At 38.2% G+C, this 22,541-nt stretch overlaps 1 protein-coding gene across 5 annotated transcripts in view; it reads left to right on the top strand.

The window, feature by feature from the left end:
• The window catches only part of GPD2 (glycerol-3-phosphate dehydrogenase 2), a 145,599-nt gene extending 133,230 nt beyond the window's left edge, over positions 1–12,369 (top strand). For 4 of the 5 annotated variants that reach the window (XM_082395739.1, XM_082395740.1, XM_082395738.1 and 1 more), the window contains exon 17: positions 1,204–12,369. In XM_082395739.1, coding sequence (XP_082251865.1) covers positions 1,204–1,329 — 126 coding nt within the window. In that variant the 3' untranslated portion in view covers positions 1,330–12,369. The remainder of the gene's footprint in view (positions 1–1,203) is intronic. The other variant, XM_082395742.1, reaches the window with a different exon arrangement.
• Positions 12,370–22,541: the final 10,172 nt, after the last annotated feature.

Raw genomic sequence — 22,541 nt, 5'->3', positions numbered from 1 at the left:
GAAATTCTGATCCAGCCCCTTGACAGATGCCTCTGACCCTTATTCAGAGTCTTTTTTAAGAAATGTATTTCTTTAGGCTAAAAACTATAACCCTAAAAATATTTTGAGGATTTACAGATATATATATTTCTGATGAATGACTAAATCAGTTCTTTAAAAAACAAATAGATAAAAAAGATTGAGGAAGTGAGATCAAGAAAATAGTAAAAACCACATCAACTTGAATAGGAAAAAAAAAAAATCCCCATGCTCATAATTGCACAGTGCCTTCCAGATTAACGGCGTTTGCCCGCTGACTGCATGTAATTTCAAGACTAATTCTGATTTTATCCACTGGATAAAAATGAATTAGCTAAAATCTGGGCTGTGGAGTGCTTTTAATTCTTAAGGTAGATCTCTGGGTCCATTTTCAAGGACTTAAATGTAAATTACTGTAAAAAGTCTTTAAGGAATTTGGATTTGGGGGACTTGAAGTTGTCAAGTACAGTAACACTAAAAAAAGAGTAGTTAAATACAGGTCACGGTTTGTCTTTGTTCAATCCCTGAGATTCCCTTTTAAGATTTTAAAATGGAATTAAAGATTCAATATTTGAGTTGCTCAAAAAAAATATATGCTCTGAGCACATTAAGGGGCAAAAAGTGATGCATTCGATTTGCATTTAAAGGCAGGCTGATTTGCTAGACAGGTGTAGTTTTTGCAGCCGTGGTAAAATACCTGCCCCTTTCCCCCTTTCTGAAATGTTTGAAAACAGTACTCTTTTTTTTTTTTTTTAATTAATTTATTTTTGGCTGTGTTGGGTTTTCGTTTCTGTGAGGGATTTCTCTAGTTGCGGCAAGCGGGGCCACTCTTCATTGCAGTGCGCGGGCCTCTCACTATCGCGGCCTCTCTTGTTGCGGAGCACAGGCTCCAGATGCGCAGGCTCAGCAGTTGTGGCTCACGGGCCTAGTTGCTCCGCGGCATGTGGGATCCTCCCAGACCAGGGCTCGAACCCGTGTCCCCTTCATTGGCAGGCGGATTCTCAACCACTGCGCCACCAGGGAAGCCCCAAGTGTACTCTTCTTAAGTGAGCTGTAGTACTTGCTGCGGTTTTCGATGGGGGCACGAAATTACCCCTGCCTGCTGCAAAGTTAGCCATTAAAATGCCATGGAGAAGGGAGGAAGCTGGCTGGCCTTCTGAATCTGTTGCCTATCTTCTCTTTAAGCTGATGAGTGCTGTTCAAAAAGGAAGGGTGTCTGGAAGCCGGCTTGCTATACTCATGAAAACTGCGGAGGAGAACCTCGACAGAAGAGTTCCCATCCCCGTGGACCGAAGCTGTGGAGGACTGTGAGTCTGAGCAGTAAATCCACAGCCAGCAAACACAGGAACAACAAACCATCATGTAACAAACCAGAGATGACTTACACCATCTAAAATAGCGGATATGGATAGCTGCCTTGTTTTAACACTGGGAAACGTTCCAAAGCTTTAGGATGTCAATGTATACCCTTTAATTTGTATTTGCCATTCAATCAAGCTTCTTAAAAGTGTATTTTATCTTTTTTTTTCTCATTTTCAATGCACACTGGTTTAATGTTTTGCATTAATTTTGTGACCTGTTAGACTGGACATGCTCCCTTTTTGTGTGTTTATTCATTTATTCTAAGTCAGTTTTAGAGGCAGAATATTTTGGCAGAAATTGAAAAAAGAAGCTGGAAACATTTCATGATTTGCACAATGCTCTGGACATTAAGCTTGTTGATAGTATTTGTTCTTAAAAGGAATTGAGTGGGGTGGGACCTATTAAAACGATAGTGTTTCTGGGGAGACCCCTCAGCCCCTTCTTCCTCCAGCTTGTCTGCCTTCCTCATCCAGACTTTATATCTAGAGCGTGACTGGCAAAACTGGAGAAGGAAGAAAAAGTTTAGAACTGGTTATAGGAGCAAATCTCAGAGAAACTCTGAAAGCTTCCAGAATCACAGGTACAAGATATAAGGATAGCATTGACATTTGCTGGGAGTTACAGTGATAGTTTCATCTCAGCAATTCATTTTTTTTCCCCAGTCACTGCTGGTTTTTCTTTGACTATTACAGTTGCCAGGAAGATCCTTGCTTTTCTTATTTTAAAACCAGCATTTAAGTGGCAAGTTGGATACATTGGGATGGGACTAAATTTCTCAAATCTTTACAGTAGTAATAAATTTAAGGATTAAAAACCTGTGTTTATATGTCCACATATTATAGCACAATTTTCAATCCCCAAATCCTAGATCTTGGAGCATGTGATACTGTCAAACATGACCTATTTTGCTCAGGTTATTGCATCATTTGGGGGAGTATTTGTAAACGGATAGTAAAAGAGGATAGAAATAGCCTTTAGTTAACTTTAGTTACAATTATTTATAAAAAGCCACAAAATTGCAGTGTTCAAGGTCATTTTAATTGCTTAAAGCCTTTCTCCTTCTGTACTCAATAGAAAAGTTCTCAATCAACCAAAAAGAAAAAGAGAAAACCACGCTCAACACACACACACGCATTCCCCCATCACACACGTACACACTCACAGAAAGACAAAACAAGACAAAAAAATCAATCTGCCCATACCACTCTCTATATACTACCAAATGTGAAATAGATAGCTAGTGGGAAGCAGCTGCATAGCACAGGGAGATCAGCTCAGTGCTTTGTGACCACCTAGAGGGGTGGGATAGGGAGGGTGGGAGGGAGACGCAAGAGGGAGGAGATATGGGGATATATGTATATGTATAGCTGATTCACTTCGTCATAAAGCAGAAACTAACACACCATTGTGAAGCAATTTTATTCCAATAAAAATGTTAAAAAAAAATCAATCTGCCCAGAATTTAGTAAATATGTAATATACTGAATTTAAAGGGCCAATTTGGTATGCTTTTACAATAGTTTGGTGGCATTTTAGCCAGTCATCTGAATGTTTATTCATTGTGCTTCCTCTTGTGAAGTTAACTACCTACTTTTTTTTTTTTTTAAGATCACGTTGTGTATGAAATAGGAAATGTGACCCTTTATTTAATGTCAGGTTTTCATTGTGCAGACTCGAGACCTTAATTTTTCAGACTGGTACATAAACACTTTTGTGCTATTATTTCTATATATGTCAACATTGTAGAATATCTTTATGCCTCATTCACATGGGGTATGAGCCTGTCTGCCATAATATACACACTGGAGGTTCACGCACCTAAGCCCCTACCTCTACCCCTGAAATAAACAGTGAAGATTGCACCTTAACTCATTTTGCTTTTAAATGAAGTTTAGACTTGCCACTTCCTAAAGGAAAACCTAAAACAGAGAGTGACCTCCCAGGTATCACTGTGAAGTTTTTTCTTTTAAGGTGTGAATTTTTTTTTTACGCTGGTTTCTTCCTTCCTTTCTTCCTTCCTTCCTCCCTCCCTTCCTTCCTTTCTTTCTTTCTTTTTTAATAATAGAAGCACGTGGCTTTGTAACTTAGTGTTTTTCTATCAAGACACTAACTTCACTGTTTAGAGCCCAGTGACCCTTCATAGATAGAAGAGCTGGCCTTTAAAACATCAGAGACGATGTACCACAATATTGTACATTTGTGCTCTCTCTCTTCCTCTGTCTCCTTTTCTAGTTAAATCAAGACAACGATGACTTGTATCCTCCCTGAATCCATTACAGTAGGGACCAGGCTTATAACCTGACTGGCCTGGGCAGAGCTGTATTTGAAAAGAGGCCTTGTTTCTGCATGCTTTGTTATGAGTGAAGTTCCTTTAAGGACAAAGAAAAACGCACTTTTCTTCTTCTGAGCATATCTGCTTTTGCTTAAAATCTGCTAATTCTAAAACATACGCTCCTTCACCAATCCCAGAGACTCATCTTGGAAACAAGCTGGTTCCAAGTCTTTACTGTGAATAAAGCACCCCTGCATTTTTGTGTAAGTTCTTAATTAAACCTGTACAGCTTCTTTACCTGATTTCAGAAAAGGAGAGAAGAAATGGGGGGTGGGGGGAGGTGTGAGTGTGATTCAAAATCTATTCCAAGCACAAAAGAATTATTTTCTTTTTTGCATAAACATGGTATCAGCTGATTCTGTTGGGGTGGGTGTGAGGTGTGTAGAGATTGTCTTTTATCAAGTGATTTATTTAAAGAGGCTTTGAGGGGATTCAGGTGAAGGAACCCCCATCTGTGGTGGCGAGCTGGATGCTCCTTTCAGTAGCCCTTCCCACAGTCATAACAATGGTGATAACGCTGGATTATTTGTTAAGCCAAGGTTGTCTGCCTCATATCCTTCATGCTGCTGCAACGTTCTTGCTTTCAATCAATTTCTACTGAGTGTAACTTTAGGATTTCTACTAAATGCATGCTCCCTATTTTGCTTTAGTTTCTAGCTTTGTTTTGTCTTTTTCAAAATATATGTAGCTTACTCCTTTGAACAATAGAATTTCATTCTTTTACTAAACATACTGTAAGAATGATCATCGATCTTATTTCCTTTTTTTATGTATTTGTAAAGATTTTTGGCATATGAATGTAATAATATTGAAGTCAACGATGCTAATAACTTGCACTGTTTTGCATTATGTCAATCCTTTTTAGGGAATAAAAGAGCCCTACTGTGCTTTTAAAGAATATCAAGTATAAACCCAGTACTGGAGTCGATATACACACTGCATGTTTTCATATATGGCATTTTTTATGTATTGTGTTGGGTTATTGTTCTAGATTGGACTCTTAAATACTATGTTTGAGGCTGGGTTGTCATTTTTATAACTGTCTTGGTGTTTTATCACCATTATTTATTACTCTTGATATACAGAATGAGCTGCATGCATTTATAGAGCAATAAGAGGATGTATTTAATGTGCCTTGTTTTTAACTGAATAAGAACTGAAAGCATGAATCAATAAAACTGATTAAAATGGGCTATTTACTGGCATTTTGATGTTACTTGCAGTCAGAGAAATAACTTTGATTGCTGTTGAAGTTTAAAAAGTTTGCAAATATCTTCACAAACTGTATTTTTAATTGCACTCACACATTATTTTCACTTGCAATTTTGTAATTTTATCTCAAAAGTGAATCCCTGCATAGACCAATGCAATTTTATGAGACTGCCAGGTTTATTTGTATTAATTTGTTGCTGGAGGCTTTAGGGCACGATTTCTGTATCTGTGCAATCCTATTCTAAAATTACATTCATCCTATTCAACTCTGTTGAATTCTTTTTTTCCTCTCTTTCTTTTTTTTTTTTTTTTTTTGTCAACCAGCGCCTTTCAGCCTCAGCGTTTCCAGGCACACTGATGAATTTTATCATAAGTAAAATCAATAGAAATGAATGGGAAAGATTACATAATCCATTTTGATCATCTTACATGTCAAGTTAGTGTAGGGTTGCCAAGTGTTGATAAATGCTCTGACAGAAAAAATGCTATATATTTTCATTGTCAGTAAATCAGTAAAGCTGTTACCAGTTTTAACACAAATTTTATAACGCCTATGTTATTTCATATGTTTTAATTTACACATGTATATGGAACATCGTCTCCATTTGTGGTTTAGAAGCGCTGCCTCTTGGTTTTGCGTGCTCAAAGGCCTGTGTGAGATTCTGAAGTTTCTTTGAAATTGTATAGAATAACCCAGAGCACTGGCCCCCAGACAGACTTGGAACAATGAACTGTTTGTTCAATGCCTGGAAAAAAATATATAGCAGCTCAAAACATTGTTCATTGATTTAGCTTATCAAATTTTATAGCACTTCAAAATTTGTCAACATAAAATTTGTCAAAATACATTGCTCCCACTTTTCAAAATTTATGGTAATGAATTTATGGTAATCAAAGAAAGAGAAATGGATACTCACATCGACATTTTGCAGTCTTGGTCAACACTGCAGTATCATCGGCGGCAGATTTCACCTGATGACATTTGACTTAGGAAGGAAACAGACCACAGAAGTTTTAAATTGTTCTGCACCCTCATAACGAGAGTATTTCTGTATAGGAGATAGATAGAGTTGATGAGCCTTCTGTGCTTGTACTTTGTATTTTAGGTGTCTAATTAGCTACCACACTTGTGAAATACGTGCACACAAGGTGAGGTATGTGAGCCATGATGACACCAGAGATAGTCCTGCAGGTCCTGTGCTAAGAAGGCGGTGGGGCCTTGTCAAAAATCAATAAATACCTTGGCATTTTGTTAAATGCTTGATCCAGAATAGTAAAATTTATTTGATCTAAACAAAATACCACTTTTGCAAAATGGGCTATCTTCATTCTCCACACGCGGCATCGAATTGCGTTGCTTAGCAAACCATACCATCGGTTCCCTGTTAGTTCCCCATATTCACACTGGGGTTGCTTGAAACTATGTCGGTTAAGGTGTGTATCCTGTAGTCGTGGATAATATATCATGTTTCAGTGGAAGAGACGGGAGGATTGAGTGTCACTTGGATAGTAGAGCATGGCACGTGGTACAACTGGTTCCACCCGCTTCTGAGCCCTTCAAGCCCACCTTGTTGTATCTGAAGCAGAATCTGCTCTCATTCTCCAGGTACAGTGACTCCTGTAGAGCCCGGGCTTGCTCCTTCACTGGCTGCTAGCTTTCCTTCGGTGTGGTGTTTCAAGGAGTTGGGAAGTGGAAAAGTATTTTTTTCTTTTCTTTTAGCCTTGGTGCCTATTAAAAAACAGTTTAGGTAAAGGAGAATCTTGAATTGGAGGCTCCTTTTTCTTCATGGTCATAGGATTTCTTTATCCAACCAAATACTATAAAACTGGCTCTAACTTTTTGGTGATTTCTTTTAAAAATCTAATGTAGGCATATCCGATTTTGATTTAAAAGCTACCTTCCTCTGTTTGTCTAAGCGATGTAAATGTAATGAGTCGATCAACATATCACTTTCCTTTAACCTGACCTTAACGCCCTCTTTTAAGCAAGCAGTTTCCTCTCCACTCCCTCCTTCCTTCAAAGGTCTTAGAGTAAATAGCTGCTGCTTCTCCCTTTTAATTTGTTGCTTGTTAGATTTTCTCTTCTTTGCTTAAAATCAATTTTTTTTGTTGTTTTTCATCCCCATCATTAATTGATTTACAATTCATTTTTATGCATACAGAGTTTTTCCTATCCAAGTTAAGAAGCTGTAAATCTTACATCCGTTGAAATGACAGTGAGAAATATTTCATTTTATCCCATGAATCATTTGCCATCCTTATTGCAGAAAAATGGCAAAATTATGGTGTACCATGTTTTCATAAATTACTCTGCCCTCCCTACGCCCGCACCCCCGGCCCCAGTTCATTTCATTATTTGTTTGAAAAGACTGTAAGAGTCAGAATCCAGACACTTGTGGTAAACAATTCTGATTTTACAGCAGGCTAATCAAAATTTCATAACATCACAAATTAATTCCTCTGGTACTGTGAAGAATTTAATTCATGTACAAAATACATCATCTGTTTTATAACTCAAAAATAGCTTGATATTAAAGTACATTCTGTGATTTGCTAGTCTAACAAAAGGAGAAGAGTGCCAAATTCTTTAAATAATGTATATAATTTTCATTGGGTTTCATATGTCAAAGTAGTCATTTATGTCCTGAAAGGTGTGTGCTTTGCACTGTGTGTTTGAACACTATTAAAAAATCATGGCTTCTTCCAAAAAGGACAAATCATAGGTTTGCATTTCACGTATGACCTGGAATGAAATATCTTATATGGAGACTTCCTCCTCCTGCCCTTAGGAATATTCTCAAAAGTAACGATTAACATATTTCTAAAGATAAATATTTTTTAAAAAGCAGTGAATGAAAGCAGTTCCTATAATGTTATAACATTGCCAAATGAACAGATTTGTCTGTGGCTTTCACCTCTATTTTATTATCAGATCTTTTAAGGAACCCTGGTCAGTTAGTTATACAACTGAAAAAGTCAAGTTTATCCTGATAAATATATTCGTCATAGTGAGCTGCTAAACTGTTTTCAAAATGGGCCATTTTTTAAATGGAGCTTATCCAGCTTGATCCATGCTTTAAGCAGCACTGAACCATTAAATAAAAACCTGGGACAAAATGCCTTTGAAAAGGGTTAATTAGCTTTAATATTGATTTATTCCGTATAGGACGCTAATAGACTAGAACATTTATTTCTGTTTTGGATCATTAAAAACTGGCTTTCGTTCTTGAACAATTTGTTTCTAATAAATAAAAATCAGACCAATTAGAGTAGTTTGAGTATAACCTACAATACATGATGCACTTTTTAAGAAAACAAAAACCGGATCACTTATTTCACAATTCATTGCCATTCCATCAGACACACGGTCCGCAAAATACGAGATCATTAAGCTCAAGACAGAAGTATTTCTACTTTAACCCCAAAAAGGGAGAGGGGGTTAATGTAGGACAGAAAACTCCCTAAAGCTAAATTGGTACATGCTGTTCCTGGCGTTGCTTTTCTCTAACACTAGGATTTGCTCCCATCTTCTCCATTCATTGGCTTTACCCTTGGAAAATATTACTGTATCGAAAAAGTTTATGCCCGGCCAAGGTGCTTGCCTATCTGCAGGGGATACCGTCCTTGCTGTGTTGAGTTTTTGTTCTAATGCTGCCCTCTAATGGATACCAAATTATTTCATTAGACCCAGAACAAAAGTAAATTTTCAGCTTCTTCGAGCTCCTCCTGCCCTAGCCCATCACACTCTGAAATTGTGATCTGATCATTTTTCCTCCTGTACAAGTGTTGGTGCAGGAGACATTCGTGAAGATTGCGTGGAGTCACCCTGGCCAAAGTTGCATTCCTCTTCTGGGCAGTAGCAGGACAGCCATGCTGATTTGTGCTCTATCAAACTTTCCTTTTTTCTCAGCCAGCAGTTGGAAAGAATTGATGTTCTGGGGGGACTTAAAAATGAGGAATTAAAACAGTGTAAGTGCTGTATTAAGATGATATGCTGTATGTTTTATCAGCCACTGGCACCTAGTTCAAAAGACAAAAAAATTAGCAGCAGTGGTTTGGGAATAGGCCTGTGCATGGGGTGGATATCAAATCCATACATGAAGAATATCAGCACTTTTCACATGCTGCTTCCTGACACCCATTGCTAGAGCTGAAAACTATCTCTATTGTCCAGTTTGATTGCTTGAATCAAACTGATTTACAGCAAATCCATCTGAGCTTTGATAAATCTATTACAGTTTCATTTCACTGATTTCATTAACGTGAATAAAACCAGCCATGCTTTCTGCATAACTGCCTTTTAATGGCTTGGCCCTGTCACCTGCCTGAATATTAATCCCCCTGACTTATTGCTCCACAGAGGGAATGAGTAATGGGTATTTGAATGTGATCAGCACAGTACAATGCAATTAAGGAAGCAGTACTGTTCTGTGCCTTTAATCCTGAACTAATTTGAATTGCAGTTTGATAGCACAGTGAATCCTGCATAATTATGTAGGGTGCATATTAAACTCTGTGACAAACCGGAGAAGCTTTTAACCATCACAGCTATGGTAGACAGGGGAAGGCCAGAGGCAGAGAGCCCACTATTGGACTGAGGGCTCAATTAATAGAAAACCTTCAGCAGGGAAAGCTTAGAGAGCAACAGATCTTGGAACACAAAGTGTTGACTTGTTTTAAATCGATTTTATTTTACTAGGATTTGGGCTTTCAGGGTTTCCTTTGAGTTTTCAAGGTAGCAAGGGGAAAACTGTTCCCTAACAAAACTTTGTATTCTCTCAGTGCGTTCAGCAGTTAGAAAACAGGAGCCGTAATAATTTGCAGCTTCTTAGCCTCTTAAGTATCCAGTTATTTGGTCCTCTACAGTTCCACAAATGGTGCAGTCAGATCAGGACCAAAACTTAGAATTGGTGAGCTGGGAAAAAAAAAATGCATTCACACACACACATGCACACACACACACGTAAAACTGTTTAGAATGTTCCCACTTAAAATATCCTCTTTCTCCCGAAGTTTGAAAATCATTTTATCAGAAGTCAGGCTTCCCTGAAATGTACATATTATATGATGGTTGATTATTTACTGTGCTATATAGATGTTTTTTACTCTATATGAGTGCTAGGGATTTTTAAAAAACCGTTAAAACAACATAACACAAATATTCTGTATACTTTGGGTCTTTTGTGAATATATTGGCAATTGATTTGCATGATTACTTAAGAGTTTGTTTTTAATCCAAAATATAACTCCTGGCTGTTGCAGAAAATGAAGGGTCAGAAATAAAGACAATATCGCCCCTACCTTGTGGTCCTCCTTGCTACTGTTAGTATCACATCTGAGTAAAAATAAGAAAATGAGATGTATTAACTTATGTCCCAAGTTGGTCCTGCAATGGGATATAACCATAAAAGGTCAGAAATGACTAATTTTCTGCTGTTAGGGCAGTTAAGGTAAACAATCAATATCATACTTTTAATGCACATTATTATCCACATAAAAATGACATCTTGATTCTATTGAACTATTTGTATGTAGTACTCTAACGTCACTTTGCCACAGTAGCGCTGATACTTAAATGCTTTGTGGATGGAATAGAAAATAATAAATAAGGAGGTGGCTTTTACTTAAATAGTAGGAGGCAGGACGATTACATTCAGGGGAAACGTGTGCTGGAAAAAAAAACCCAGAACTGTTTTTACTACAATCCATTCAATGCTTGTTTAAACTTCGGAGTTTATTTTTGTGGCACGTAATTTATTTATTGATACAAGTGATGGCTGATACACTTACTGAAGTTTTAGGAAATTTGGGTACATGGAGATGCATGTTTGAGGAAAATACTAGCACTATATATTCTAAAATAATAAATAAATGAAAAGGTATTTTTTGCTATCCAATTGGGAATGTAGATTTAATCTGACAAATTGTTATCCAAAATAAACTAAATGTAAAATGCATCAACTAAAATGAAGTTGGGGGAGGAGTGACTTCCCTAAGGGTGTACAATAATATTAGCAGGATTACAGACCTTTAATTTTTTCAATCTAATTGAATCCAGTAGAATTACTGTAGATTCTTAAGAGTCACCATATCCTGCTGGGCTACTCTAATCTAAATATTGCTAGTTAACCTTGTTTTTGAAAAATACATTGGAGAAAGCTAAATTGAGCCTCTTTCCATAATCAGTTTACATTATGTTGCACACTAACTGTTGATTACATTTTCCAGAGATGGATTATTTCCCTTATGCTACCTGAAATGATTTTTTCAACAATAGTATTCAACTCTGGTTTAAATAAAATAATTTTGTTTTATAGCCTCAAAAAAACATAAATCATATGTGAGAATAGATAAAAGTATAAAGAAACTGGAAAGAAAAGCACCCTAGAATTAACATTAAAACACTTTCTGGGAGACTGTTTTTTGTAAATCAAAGCAAGTAATTGAATATATGGCACTCCAAAAAAACGAAGTATTTGAAAGCTGTGCAAAATGCAGCATACGTTCTGTTACTGAAACTGCTGTAAGTCAATAAAAAAATACAAATTATGTTTGAAATCATACTTTTAAGAGTTTAGCCTTTGATTTATGTAAGTTATGAGGTTACTTTTACATAAGGAAATATTAATCTAATTTTATGGGTATTTTACAAAGACTTCTGAGATGCTCACTTTATTTCATTCATTTATGTTAAAAATATAACAATAAATATTAAAAGCCCATTGGTGCTGCTGGCCACATAAAAAAAAACCTCATAATGATCTTTGTTCACTTATCTATTTAGAGTTTTCTTTTAAAAGAGTTAATTATGGCTCCTCCTTTGTAGCAGGACAAGTAGTTTTTATTAATCCAGCACTATGAAAATAATAATAAAAAACACTACTTTACCCTTACCTCCACCTTCCCCCACCCTCATTATTGTTGTTGTTGTTGTTTTTTAATCATAAAACAATTCTAAGCAGCAAGAGTAGTATGTTGCTTGGGCTCAGGCTGGGCTGTTAGCTAAATTAAGCCATTGTGACTCAAAATCCTCCTTTAATAAGGTTCATGCTGTCTACAACTTCATCATTTTCTGCTGAATGATAATTACTTTATTCAATCATGTTCAAGGTTTTAGTGAAAGCTAGCATTGATTGATTAACTTCAATTACCATGCTTACATTTGCATAGATAAAAACTGCTTTTCAATTTGTGAGTGGCACGCCAGTGGAAACCCTGCGCTGATATTTGCATTTCAATGTGAACAGTGAAGAATAAAGGTGGAAGAGAGGTCTGATCAGTGCTAAGCCCTTTCTGCTTCAGTGCTTAAGCATTTTTCCATAAACACTCTTGTTATGATGTTAGTTTGTTCAAACCACTCTGAGGTAACTGATGGAGGCTCCTGTTTACAAGCTTTCCTGACAATTGAACAGTATGGATTAGGGGGAAGGGACTCCCATAGTAGCTTGCAAGCCGGCCACCAAGTTAAAGAAGAATGAAAGCCCTTCCTGTAGCTGTCACAGAAACTCCCAAATGCCAGCAATGCTTTGAAGATCAATCTCGTCTTCGGCCGATTGGCTCTAACCTGGTCTGACTTTACAATAGCTGGTGCTTTTTCCCTGGAGCAATCTGCTGGTCCCAGACCAAATGTTGAGCTTTTATCAGTCCGATTTTCTGTTCAAATGCAAGGGATGGTCCAAAGTGAAATGAATAAGTCCTTTTCATTCTTACCAAGTAGGCCCATAACAAACACTGCGTTATACTAGATTCATTGGATGTTATCATCTTGCATAGTTTGAGTAATCTGATTTTAGCATGTGTCTAAGACAAGGACTGCCTTGGTTTCCTTACCCTTTGGTGGTTCAGAGATACAGAAGTTTGGTGTAGTTTTCTTTGCCTTTTCTGCATATCACAGTTTAATCGGGACCATAGTATTCTTACGCCAGTCCTGGGAAGTTCAGCCTTTATAAAATCACAAAAGCTCATAACCAGAGAGCTATTTCTTAAATCAGTTTGAATCTCTTCTTTTTTTCTTCTACAAGATCGGCAACTAAATGGAACACTTTCTCAGAATAAGCTCAATAACTTTTTCTTGTGATTCTAAACAATTTTGACACATAGTGCACTCAATAAACCTTTTTGGTTGTGATATCTTTGAACGCTAAAACTCCTAGAAACTGCAGGATGTTCTCACTTGAGGACTAGGTCGATTTCCCTAAAAAATAATGTCCATCTTTAGATCTTTAGGACAAAGAAGTAATACCACTAGAAATACACCTTCAGATCTAACTGCAGAGTTTACATGGACACCCAGGCTTCCATTAAGTAAACTTTAAAATGCATAGGAAATTGCTTATGCAGTTTACACTCTATATACTAATGTATTGTTTCAATGATGAAGTTTAAAATAATTTGAAAGCCAGATTGCATGTTGTTGCACAACATATTTTCTTTGCCAAATTAAAAAATCCCCTGGGGCTTCGTGTAAAATTTAAAGAATATTTAAAGATGGGATGAAGTATCATCTTCTGCCTAAATATTACTTGTCACTTTCAGATCTGGAGCTGTATGATAATTATTTTTTAATTAAATTAGGGTATGCATTACAATGTTGCCCCAGTCTCCCCTCCTCAAGCTTGAAGAACTGAGAAGTGCTACCGCATGCTTTATGCTTGAAGATGGGTCCTGTCCTTTTCATAGAGGCCCATGGTCCCAAACTAAAGTTTAGCACCAGGCAGATGGGCAGCTGTGCCTCCCCAAGGGGACAGTCCAGCAATCATTGCCATTAATGTTGGCCTCCTTGTAATAACAAAGGGAAGCCAGGCTCCTGAGAAGGTAATTTCTGCCAAATGTGCAAATATTGCTTGTTAGTCCTGGGCTGATATGTTAAAGAGATAAGTCAAACTGGTTAATTCTCAATAGATAAGGTAATTAATAAATTTTAAAATTTCTTTATTAAAAAAGTTCCTTAAAATGCAGAAGGAATCAAGCAGAACTTAACAAAGCCATATTTGGATTGGCACTTGTGACAAATAAGGGATTCTTACTTCAACTAAAGTGTTTTTGTCCCACTGCTTGGGAAATGAGGATAGAGATGGTCGCATAGGATTAAAACAAGTAGCTTTCACTAAGGATAAAGGCGTCATGATATGAAGACAGTTTGGAGAGAAAGCTTAGATTCTTATATATAATGGTAAAGATATGCCACCAATTCAAACAGTTTGGCCTGAAATATTATCCACCAAAATGCACAGAACTTTCTTTGTAGTCAGTTTTGTAACTGGCATGTGTAAGAATGCTATTTTGGAAAGTTAATTTTAGCAGGGTTGGATAATTAAGTGTAGAAAAACGAAGCAGTCTTGGAAGTCAGTGAAACTGTGTTGTCAAACCAGCACACGACACATATGAGCATAATAGCAGGCAGAAAACCCATTCCTGTAAGATTTTAAATGGGTAAAACGAATCACTGATACTTTTAAAAAGCTTAAAAACTTCATCTTAGTAGACGGGAGTGAGCAAATCACAGACACTGTTAAACGTTCGTGAGTTAAACAAATGGGAATTATGAAGTGCTGAGAACATGGATTTGAGGAAGTAGGGCTGAAAACAACGAGTAAAGGGTCTAGGATTGACTACTACTGAATAATTTTCACCCTTAAGACAATATACAGTAATTTGCTCTGTGAAGAACTAACCATTTTGTTATTTTTCTTAAACTGGTGATCTTTTAACATTTTAAATTTGGAAACGCTCCAAAAAGTGAGCATGTCTTTCTGTCTCGTTTGGCCCGTGATCTTCATTTCTTCCTCTCCAGTGCATTCTCAGTGGCTTCCCGGACTCAAAATCTTCTCCATGAAACACTTACAGCCTCATGGGCCACCCCGTGACGTGCCCCAGAGCTATCCAGAGGAGCTTTTCACTATTGAGGGTCAGAAGCATGAATTCCCATGGGTTTGTATACCCACCGTGTGAGTTTTGGCAGCTCTTTCTGGAAATCTAGGATTGGGGTTCAGTAGAACCTTCCTCTTCCATTACTAGGTTCCATCTTTTCTTCTGTCTCCAGCCATCTCCTCCTCCTCCCTTTGTTACCATTTTTCTCCATTAGCAACTCTCCTTGGAAAGCTGCTCTCTTTACTGGCTAATTTTAAGTAATAGGAACCAGCTGTATTGGTGCAGAGCAATTCTTCTTTCTATAGTGTCACAAGTTTAAAAAGTCCATCAAAGCCAGATATTTCCAGCTCTCTTCCAAACATTTTAAATTTTACATGGTTATTTCAAGACGGAAATATTACATTTAGAGACAAATAGTCTCAAGGTTCTAGAGAAGCTTAATAATTCTCATAATTGAAACAAAGGAAAGCTTAAAAAATATCTGAGCGATGCCTTGGCAACAGATGTAACACCTATAAATTGCTCAATATACGGGTGAACTAAATAGTCACTGTAGATGGAAGTCATCCTAGAAAGGCCTCTGCACTCAAAGTCCAGTTATGTGGAAATGGAATAAAAATTCTGAACATCTATACGTACAGACATTTAACAAAAGAAACAAGGAACGGAGGAGTCAAGCACCTCAGATGAAACTTCAGAAATGCGTGTTTAAAATTGTTCCGATTCTTGCTGTCACTCAAAAGAAAGCAATGGGATCACTTAAAGTGAATTCAAGAGAAATTCAAATAGCCGGTGGTTTTAGCCAGGACTTGGGGGAAACGGGTCTTCGCTACCAACCACCCCGCCCCACCCTGCCTCCCACCCCAAGCCCTCAACTCCATCCTTTGATTTTTTCCTTCTCCTGGACAGACCTAACTTTGAGAGGAGGTATGGTGGGACTGACATCGAAAGCAGTTGCTCAGAGCTGGGGAAACAGGGTTAAAACTGACAGGCCAGTGGAGTCTTGCTTCTCCCAGGTTTATGAGCAACAAGACACTAAATGAAAAAACCTTAAGTCAGGAAATCTGTTTTCTGTTTCTTATTTGGCATCGCCCTTTTGTGCCCTCCACTCCAGCAGCCTCACTATATATCCATAAAATCATGAGTACGCTAAAAAGTCAAAATCGGGGTTATATAACTATTCTTGAAAAATCCCTGCTTTTTTTCATCTATAGTGTGGACAGGTCATTTTCTGGTTTGGTTACCTGGTTCTCAGGGTTACTGTTATGATTCAGCAGATATTTTAAAACGATTTTTTTTCTTGGTATTTTAATGATTTTGCAATAGAGAAAACATACGTTTTTGTTCATTAACCTAGCATTAAAATAATTATTTTCCTCTTATCCTAGGAAGAATATAAGCTTTTAAGAAAGAAATCCAAAAACCACAGGACAGTCAAATGAAGGAATTTTTATGGCAGTGCCAGAAAAAAATTTTTCTCCTTCTGTCCATATACCAGATCATTTTTAAAAAATGACATTCAAATGACAATCACATGGCACTGTCTTTGCTGGAGTTGCTATGCACGATGGTGCTAAACTCTGTATTATAATATATGTTGCAGATGGCACCTACAGTGCATTTATGTAGAGATTTTTGTCCACCCCTCCAAAAGATATATTTACTTACAATGATTCAAAACAGATGGACAGACAAATCTGTCTTCGATATTTAATACTAATATATTAATGTGTAAATGACTTATAACAATAGGTTTGTTTTCTAGAGCCTAATGCAATGGTTGCCATAAGAACACAAATTATGTGTACATTTTAATGCATCTATGCTTCATAATTATGCATGGTTGTGTGCTGTTATAATTGACATAAAATATAAAACAGGTCAAAGAGCAGCTATTAAAACTATTTTTCATTTTGCTTCTTGACAGCCGGCAACATTGGTGCCTGGTACATTTAATAGGGCCATACATGGAATGTACAGATAGTTATAGAATTGCAGCCACATTAAAGGGCTCCAGAATTTGTAACCTAATTATTTCAAACATTGTCTTAAGGCTGATGATTCTATTTAGAAGTTTCCTATTTTGAGACCACATAAGTGAGATACTTTAAAATAGAAATCAATGAGGGGATGAGGGAAGGGTATCTTGTGTGTGTGTGTGTGTCTGTGTGTGTGTGAGAGAGAGAGAGAGAGAGAGAGAGAGAGAGGGAGAGAGAGAAGGAGGGAGAGAGAGAGAGTGAGATTTTAGTTGAAAATAATATGTGTCCTGAAATCCTTTTTTTTCCTGCTTAGGTAAAATGAAGCGGTTGTCTCCAGTGTTCTTTTGTAATGATAACTAAATTTCTGTTCTGTGTAGCTCTCACTCTGTTTTCTTTGTTTTTGTTTTCTAACACACTTAAGAATCCTTTGGTTAAATTCTCATCTCCTAAGGGTTACAGAGGAAGAGACTCTAGTTGTCTAATTACTTAATCCACTTGCCACCCTGTGAGGGAACTGAGCGTTAATCCCCTCACTTTAGCAGTGAGGGAAGAGAGGCGAGGGGAGGTTAAGTGACTTGCCCAAGGGCACCCAGCAAGCCTCCCTAAGGCTGGAATTGGAACTCTGAACACCTGCATCTCAGGCCTGCACTCAGGCCTTACTCCTGCTGCCTCAAGTATTTGTAATTCTCCTGAGGGCCAAACCATCTTCATTTTCCCGTCATAAAACTCCAAGGACCTCGGGGTGAAAGAAATAAAACCTGTACAAAGTCGACCAATAGCAATGCAAGTTTGACTTAAAAAAAGTTTCTGTTATTGTACTTTTCAAAGGCATAGATTTTTGGAACGGTCAAATAAAAACGTGAAATGTACACTAAAAGAATAAAGATCCCTTACTGCCATTGTGATACGCCAACATAGCTGGTATAATTCTCCTTTGTTTCAGAATTTGCATTTTAGAAAGACAATTCTTTTTTTTGGTTTTGTTTTGTTGCTTGTTAAATTTTTTTTAATGTTTATTTTATATTGGAGTATAGTTGATTAACAATGTTGTGTTAGTTTCAGGTGCACAGCAAAGTGATTCAGTTATACATATAAATGTATCTATTCTTTTTCAAATTCTAGAAAGATAATTCTTTTTTTTTAGATACTTTTTTTAAAGCTCTACTTTATTGATTATGCTGTTTTTATTATTATTTTTGGCCGCACCGTGCAGCATGCAGGATCTTAGTTCCCCGACCAGAGATCGAACCTGTGCCCCTTGCATTGGGCGTGCAGAGTCTTAACCACTGGACCGCCAGGGAAGTCCCTAGAAAGATAATTCTTTTTAAACAGTTGGGGAAAGACATTTTTCCCTCAGTTACAGAACCCAAAATCTTGTATATTTTTATGTGTTTTAAGCATTTTGAATAATTACAATGTTAAATAATGAAGTCGATAGGAAATTTAGAGAGGCTGAAATGGAGTAAGGGGCTGGGGAAGAAGTACAGGTTGGAAGAAGCTCTTACTCCCTGGGCTGCCCTGTCTCTCGCTCCGGCAGCTCCAGTCCTACCCTGTCCGCTCTCACCCTGACCCCCGCCCCCATCCCCACTCCCCATTTAGGCCACCAGCTCCTAAAAGGATCTTCCTCGCACTCAGTTCCCTAGGAACCGCCAGGCCCTGTGGATTTCCAAAGCCCTTATTGTCAGTCAGAACTTGCTATTCCCCTTATTTAGGTTGCTTTAAAGTGCTTCCCTCTATGCTGAGTTTTTTTCTGCTCTGAGGGCTGGGCCAGGGTGGATGCATATAGAAACCAAACAACAATGGATGGAATTAAAAATTAGGGGAGGGGATCTTTAAAAAATTGCTAATAATTTATTCTTCAACTATTCCAAGTCAGTGAAGTGCTATTATGCACTTAAATGCAACTGATCTTATTGCCCACATCAGGGAGAAAAAGTCCAGAATAAACAAGCAACACCAGTAATGGTCACAGTGCAACAACTGTTATTTATGGCTTAATACGTGTCAGACACTGGTCTAAGTGTTTTACCTATGCTAGCTAGCTTAATCTTCATAACAGGTCTATAATTTTAGGTATGGTCAGTATACCTTTTTATGGGTGAAGAAACTGAGGTACAAAGAGATTGAGTGACTTTGCTCCAGGTCCCAAATGCGTTAAGTGGCAGAGCTGGGATTACGTGCAGTGGGCAGTTTGACTTGTCTTCTTGTTATTCCTGGTTTAGAGAGACGAGAATGAGGGATAGTGGTCCAGAGGCTGCCTGATCCAAGGCACAAAAATTCTAGCCTTAACTACTTTTTGCTTCGCATTATCCACCACACCTCACACAAATTTACCCAAGAAAAACCCCAAACAATAAAAATAAGTAGTAAGAAGAATCAGATAAAAATAAAAGCAGAACTATTGTGACCTTACACAAAAACAATTTAAGCATCCTCCAAAAGAACATTCTTAATTTTACCAAAATATAAGCTTATGGCCTAATGCTGTTCTTCAGTTAGGAATCTCTAGTCATAATTTTTAATTGTATATAATCCCATCTAGATGCCTTTTTGACTGTGAAGGTACAAAGGAATATGGAAACAAGGCATTGTTTATATTTGGTGGCTGACGGGTTTTTTCTCCTTTCAATTGGTTGCTGTTACTTGAAGACTTTTAGTTGTCAGAGCTCTATGTTTATTTTGATGCAGTTGTGGTCCTATCCCTGTTGTGCTTGACATGTCTTATTTCTGTATGGGGTATCTGAATCTTGACGTCGTATCTCAAGCATATGAAGATACATGCTACTGCTTGGAGATATATTACTTTGAATTCTACACAGTTTTGTCAATTGGACTTGTCATTTTCCTACTAGGGTACAGTTTTCCATAAAAGTCATATTAATTATAATGCAAAATGCCCAAAGTTATCAATAGTGTCTACATCAACTAAAGAGTGAAGAGTTCCCGACTGAATCACCAAAATTTATCTAAGTTAGTATAATACTCTCCCAAGTCCCCAGTGGTGTCATGAGCTGAAGACATCATCATAGTGTTTTTTCAAACACTGGCAGTACAACAAAGGGAATGACACTGCTTTTCTCCCTCCACCCCATTTTTACCCTTGATCAGATGGCAAGTTAAGCCAATTCTATTTACAAATACCTTGCCCACTTGTCCCATCATTGTCACCCAGGGTTGACTCAGGCTTCCATCATTTCCACCTGATGGAATTCTGCTATTTCCTAAACTATTTTCTTTGACTTCAACAGGCACCAATAACAGCACCACACGCCCATTGTCATTCTGATTGGGTCTCTCTCCTTGCGGCCTTTGATTTCCAACAAGCTTCTAAGTCTGTCCCTCCATAAAAAGCTGGAGACAGCTCTTTAACAAGGTGAAGAGACGGCTCACACTCTGGTAGCTGTCTGTAGTTCCAGGCCCTCCCACCGCTGCCCTACACCTTAGTGACACAGAGCTACTCCCCACGGGGCCGTACCAGGCCCTGGCAAGCTGCTGTCTCTGCCTGTGACGTTCTTGCAGCTTAGACAGGCCCCACTTAGCTCCACTTCTGGGTTACGTAATTTCTTGTGTTTTCAAACCTGGCTCGAATGTTACATCTCTCTAAAGTTCTTCTCCACTTTTGTTATTCCAACTTCCTGTCCCAGGAAGAAGAACTAAATCACCCCTTCCCTATACTCCATCAAACCTTGATTATGCCTCTGTTACAGTAATTAGTATGTCTTATTCTATTAGTTATTTATCTGACCATACTGATAGAAACCCATCTCCTCCTGGTCAGAGACTTTGGTTTATTCATCTATTTAGCTCCAGGCAAGGACCTTGCATGCAGTGGACGTGCAATAAATATGAACTAAACTAAGACAGATTCCGATAGGCTCCTGGATCACCAGGTGGCTGTTGTATGCCTGGGCTCCTTTTCTGTAGGGCAATGGGGAGAGAGGCCGATGGGTCACATTCTGGTGAAAGCGAAAGGTATCCATAGAGACCAGAGGGATTTGCCCTGGGAACACAGGGCTAGGGAAGGGGCAGGCTTCCTGGTCTGTGTATTTCCAGCACTCCTCAGAACTCTAAACTCCTTTGGAATTTGCACACAGGAGATTCCGGAGGATCTGTATAGCGTTTCTGCTTCTCAGCTTTGCATGACGAGAGTGCGGGGGCAAGGTTGGAAAGAAGGCAAACATCCCTTTTTCTTGCACAAGCATATGCTGGGAACCCTCCCTGGCCTCTAGACAAGGGAGAGAGCCAGGCTAAATGTGTGATGCTGAAAGACTTGAGGGAAAAGAAAGAAAATAGATGGCACATTTTATAAAACTGAAACTCGTAGGATGTCGAGGAATTCAAAACACTTTTATTGCCTTAAAAAACTTAACATGGCACTGGTTCTGTGTGTGTCTATTTTTCCGGTAACGTAGACGCGAATAAAGAGCACTTCTTGTCTCTCCATGCTGCCCGTCCCACTTGTTATTAGTAACACAGGCTTACATTGTAGCCCACATTGTCCCTAATCACAGCCAGTCTTTAGAGGCCACCAGGCCAGCCAGCCGGTAGATGGTGTCAGGTCAGATTTCAGTTTGGGATGATACCGGGGGTGCGGGTAGTAGACCAGGAAATCTAAAATACGAGGAGGAGAATGACTCTTAAAGAAATGTCAAAGAAAAGGCTCACTTGTCCTGTATTCTGTTGTCTTCTCTTGGGCTCAAAGAGACAAAAGGCAGGTTCAGGCTGTTATTGCTATCAATGGTGCAAATATTCCCTGACAATTGTTGTGTGAGGCCCTGGAGTGAGAGAAGAGCGAAAATGACTGTAGGCTTTTGTTCCTCCAAATGTCAAAGGTTACTAAAATGGAATGAGGAGAAATGAAATGGAAACTTTTAGTGCCGTATGATGTCATCCCATCTGAATCTCATTCAGGGACATCCAAACGCCCTGTTCCTTGCTGAGCATGTTTTCTCACATCTCATCTCCCTCCATTAAAATAAAACCAGGGGCTTCCCTGGTGGCGCAGTGGTTAAGAATCTGCCTGCCAATGCAGGGGACACAGGTTTGAGCCCTGGTCTGGGAAGATCCCACATGCCGTGGAGCCACTGGGCCCGTGAGCCACAATTACTGAGCCTGCACGTCTGGAGCCTGTGCTCTGCAACAAGAGAGGCCACGATAGTGAGAGGCCCGTGCGCCGTGGTGAAGAGTGGCCCCCGCTTGCCGCAACTAGAGAAAGCCCTAGCACAGAAACGAAGACCCAACACAGCCATAAATAAATAAATAAATAAATAAATAAAATTAAAAAAAAAAAACAAAAAAAAAACACCAAACCAACCAAACTTGAATTGGAAATAAAATTAGGGAAGGAAAGTTTGAAAGAAGGGTGTATTTGGATGGTTTTGAGTTCATAAGAATTAATTTTGTCACAAATTTTACTTGAGGATTTAGCATTATACCAACTAAAAAAAATTATTCAAGAAGTATAAAGAAGAATGCTAAACTCACTTGAAAGCCCAATATTTGGGATCACCCCAATTAATATTTTGGTGACCATCGTTTCAACATATCCCTTTTCCACATGTATGTATATATTTATGGTATATCATACATGCTGATCTTATCATAGGTACTTATCATTTGCTTTATTATTTTTCACTAACACTACACCTTACAGGTCTACTGCAATATATGAGGCTACTTATTACCATGTATTTATTTCTAAAGAAGTACTTGTTATCACTCTTCAGTATTAGCCAACAGCTTATTAGTTCCTCAGCTTGAATGTTAAG

Source organism: Balaenoptera borealis, assembly GCF_965194805.1.
Source record: "Balaenoptera borealis genome assembly, chromosome: 6".
NCBI lineage: Eukaryota > Metazoa > Chordata > Mammalia > Artiodactyla > Balaenopteridae > Balaenoptera > Balaenoptera borealis.
The sequence above is the reverse complement of the archived record's forward strand: the minus strand, read 5'-3'. Positions and strand labels throughout refer to the sequence as shown.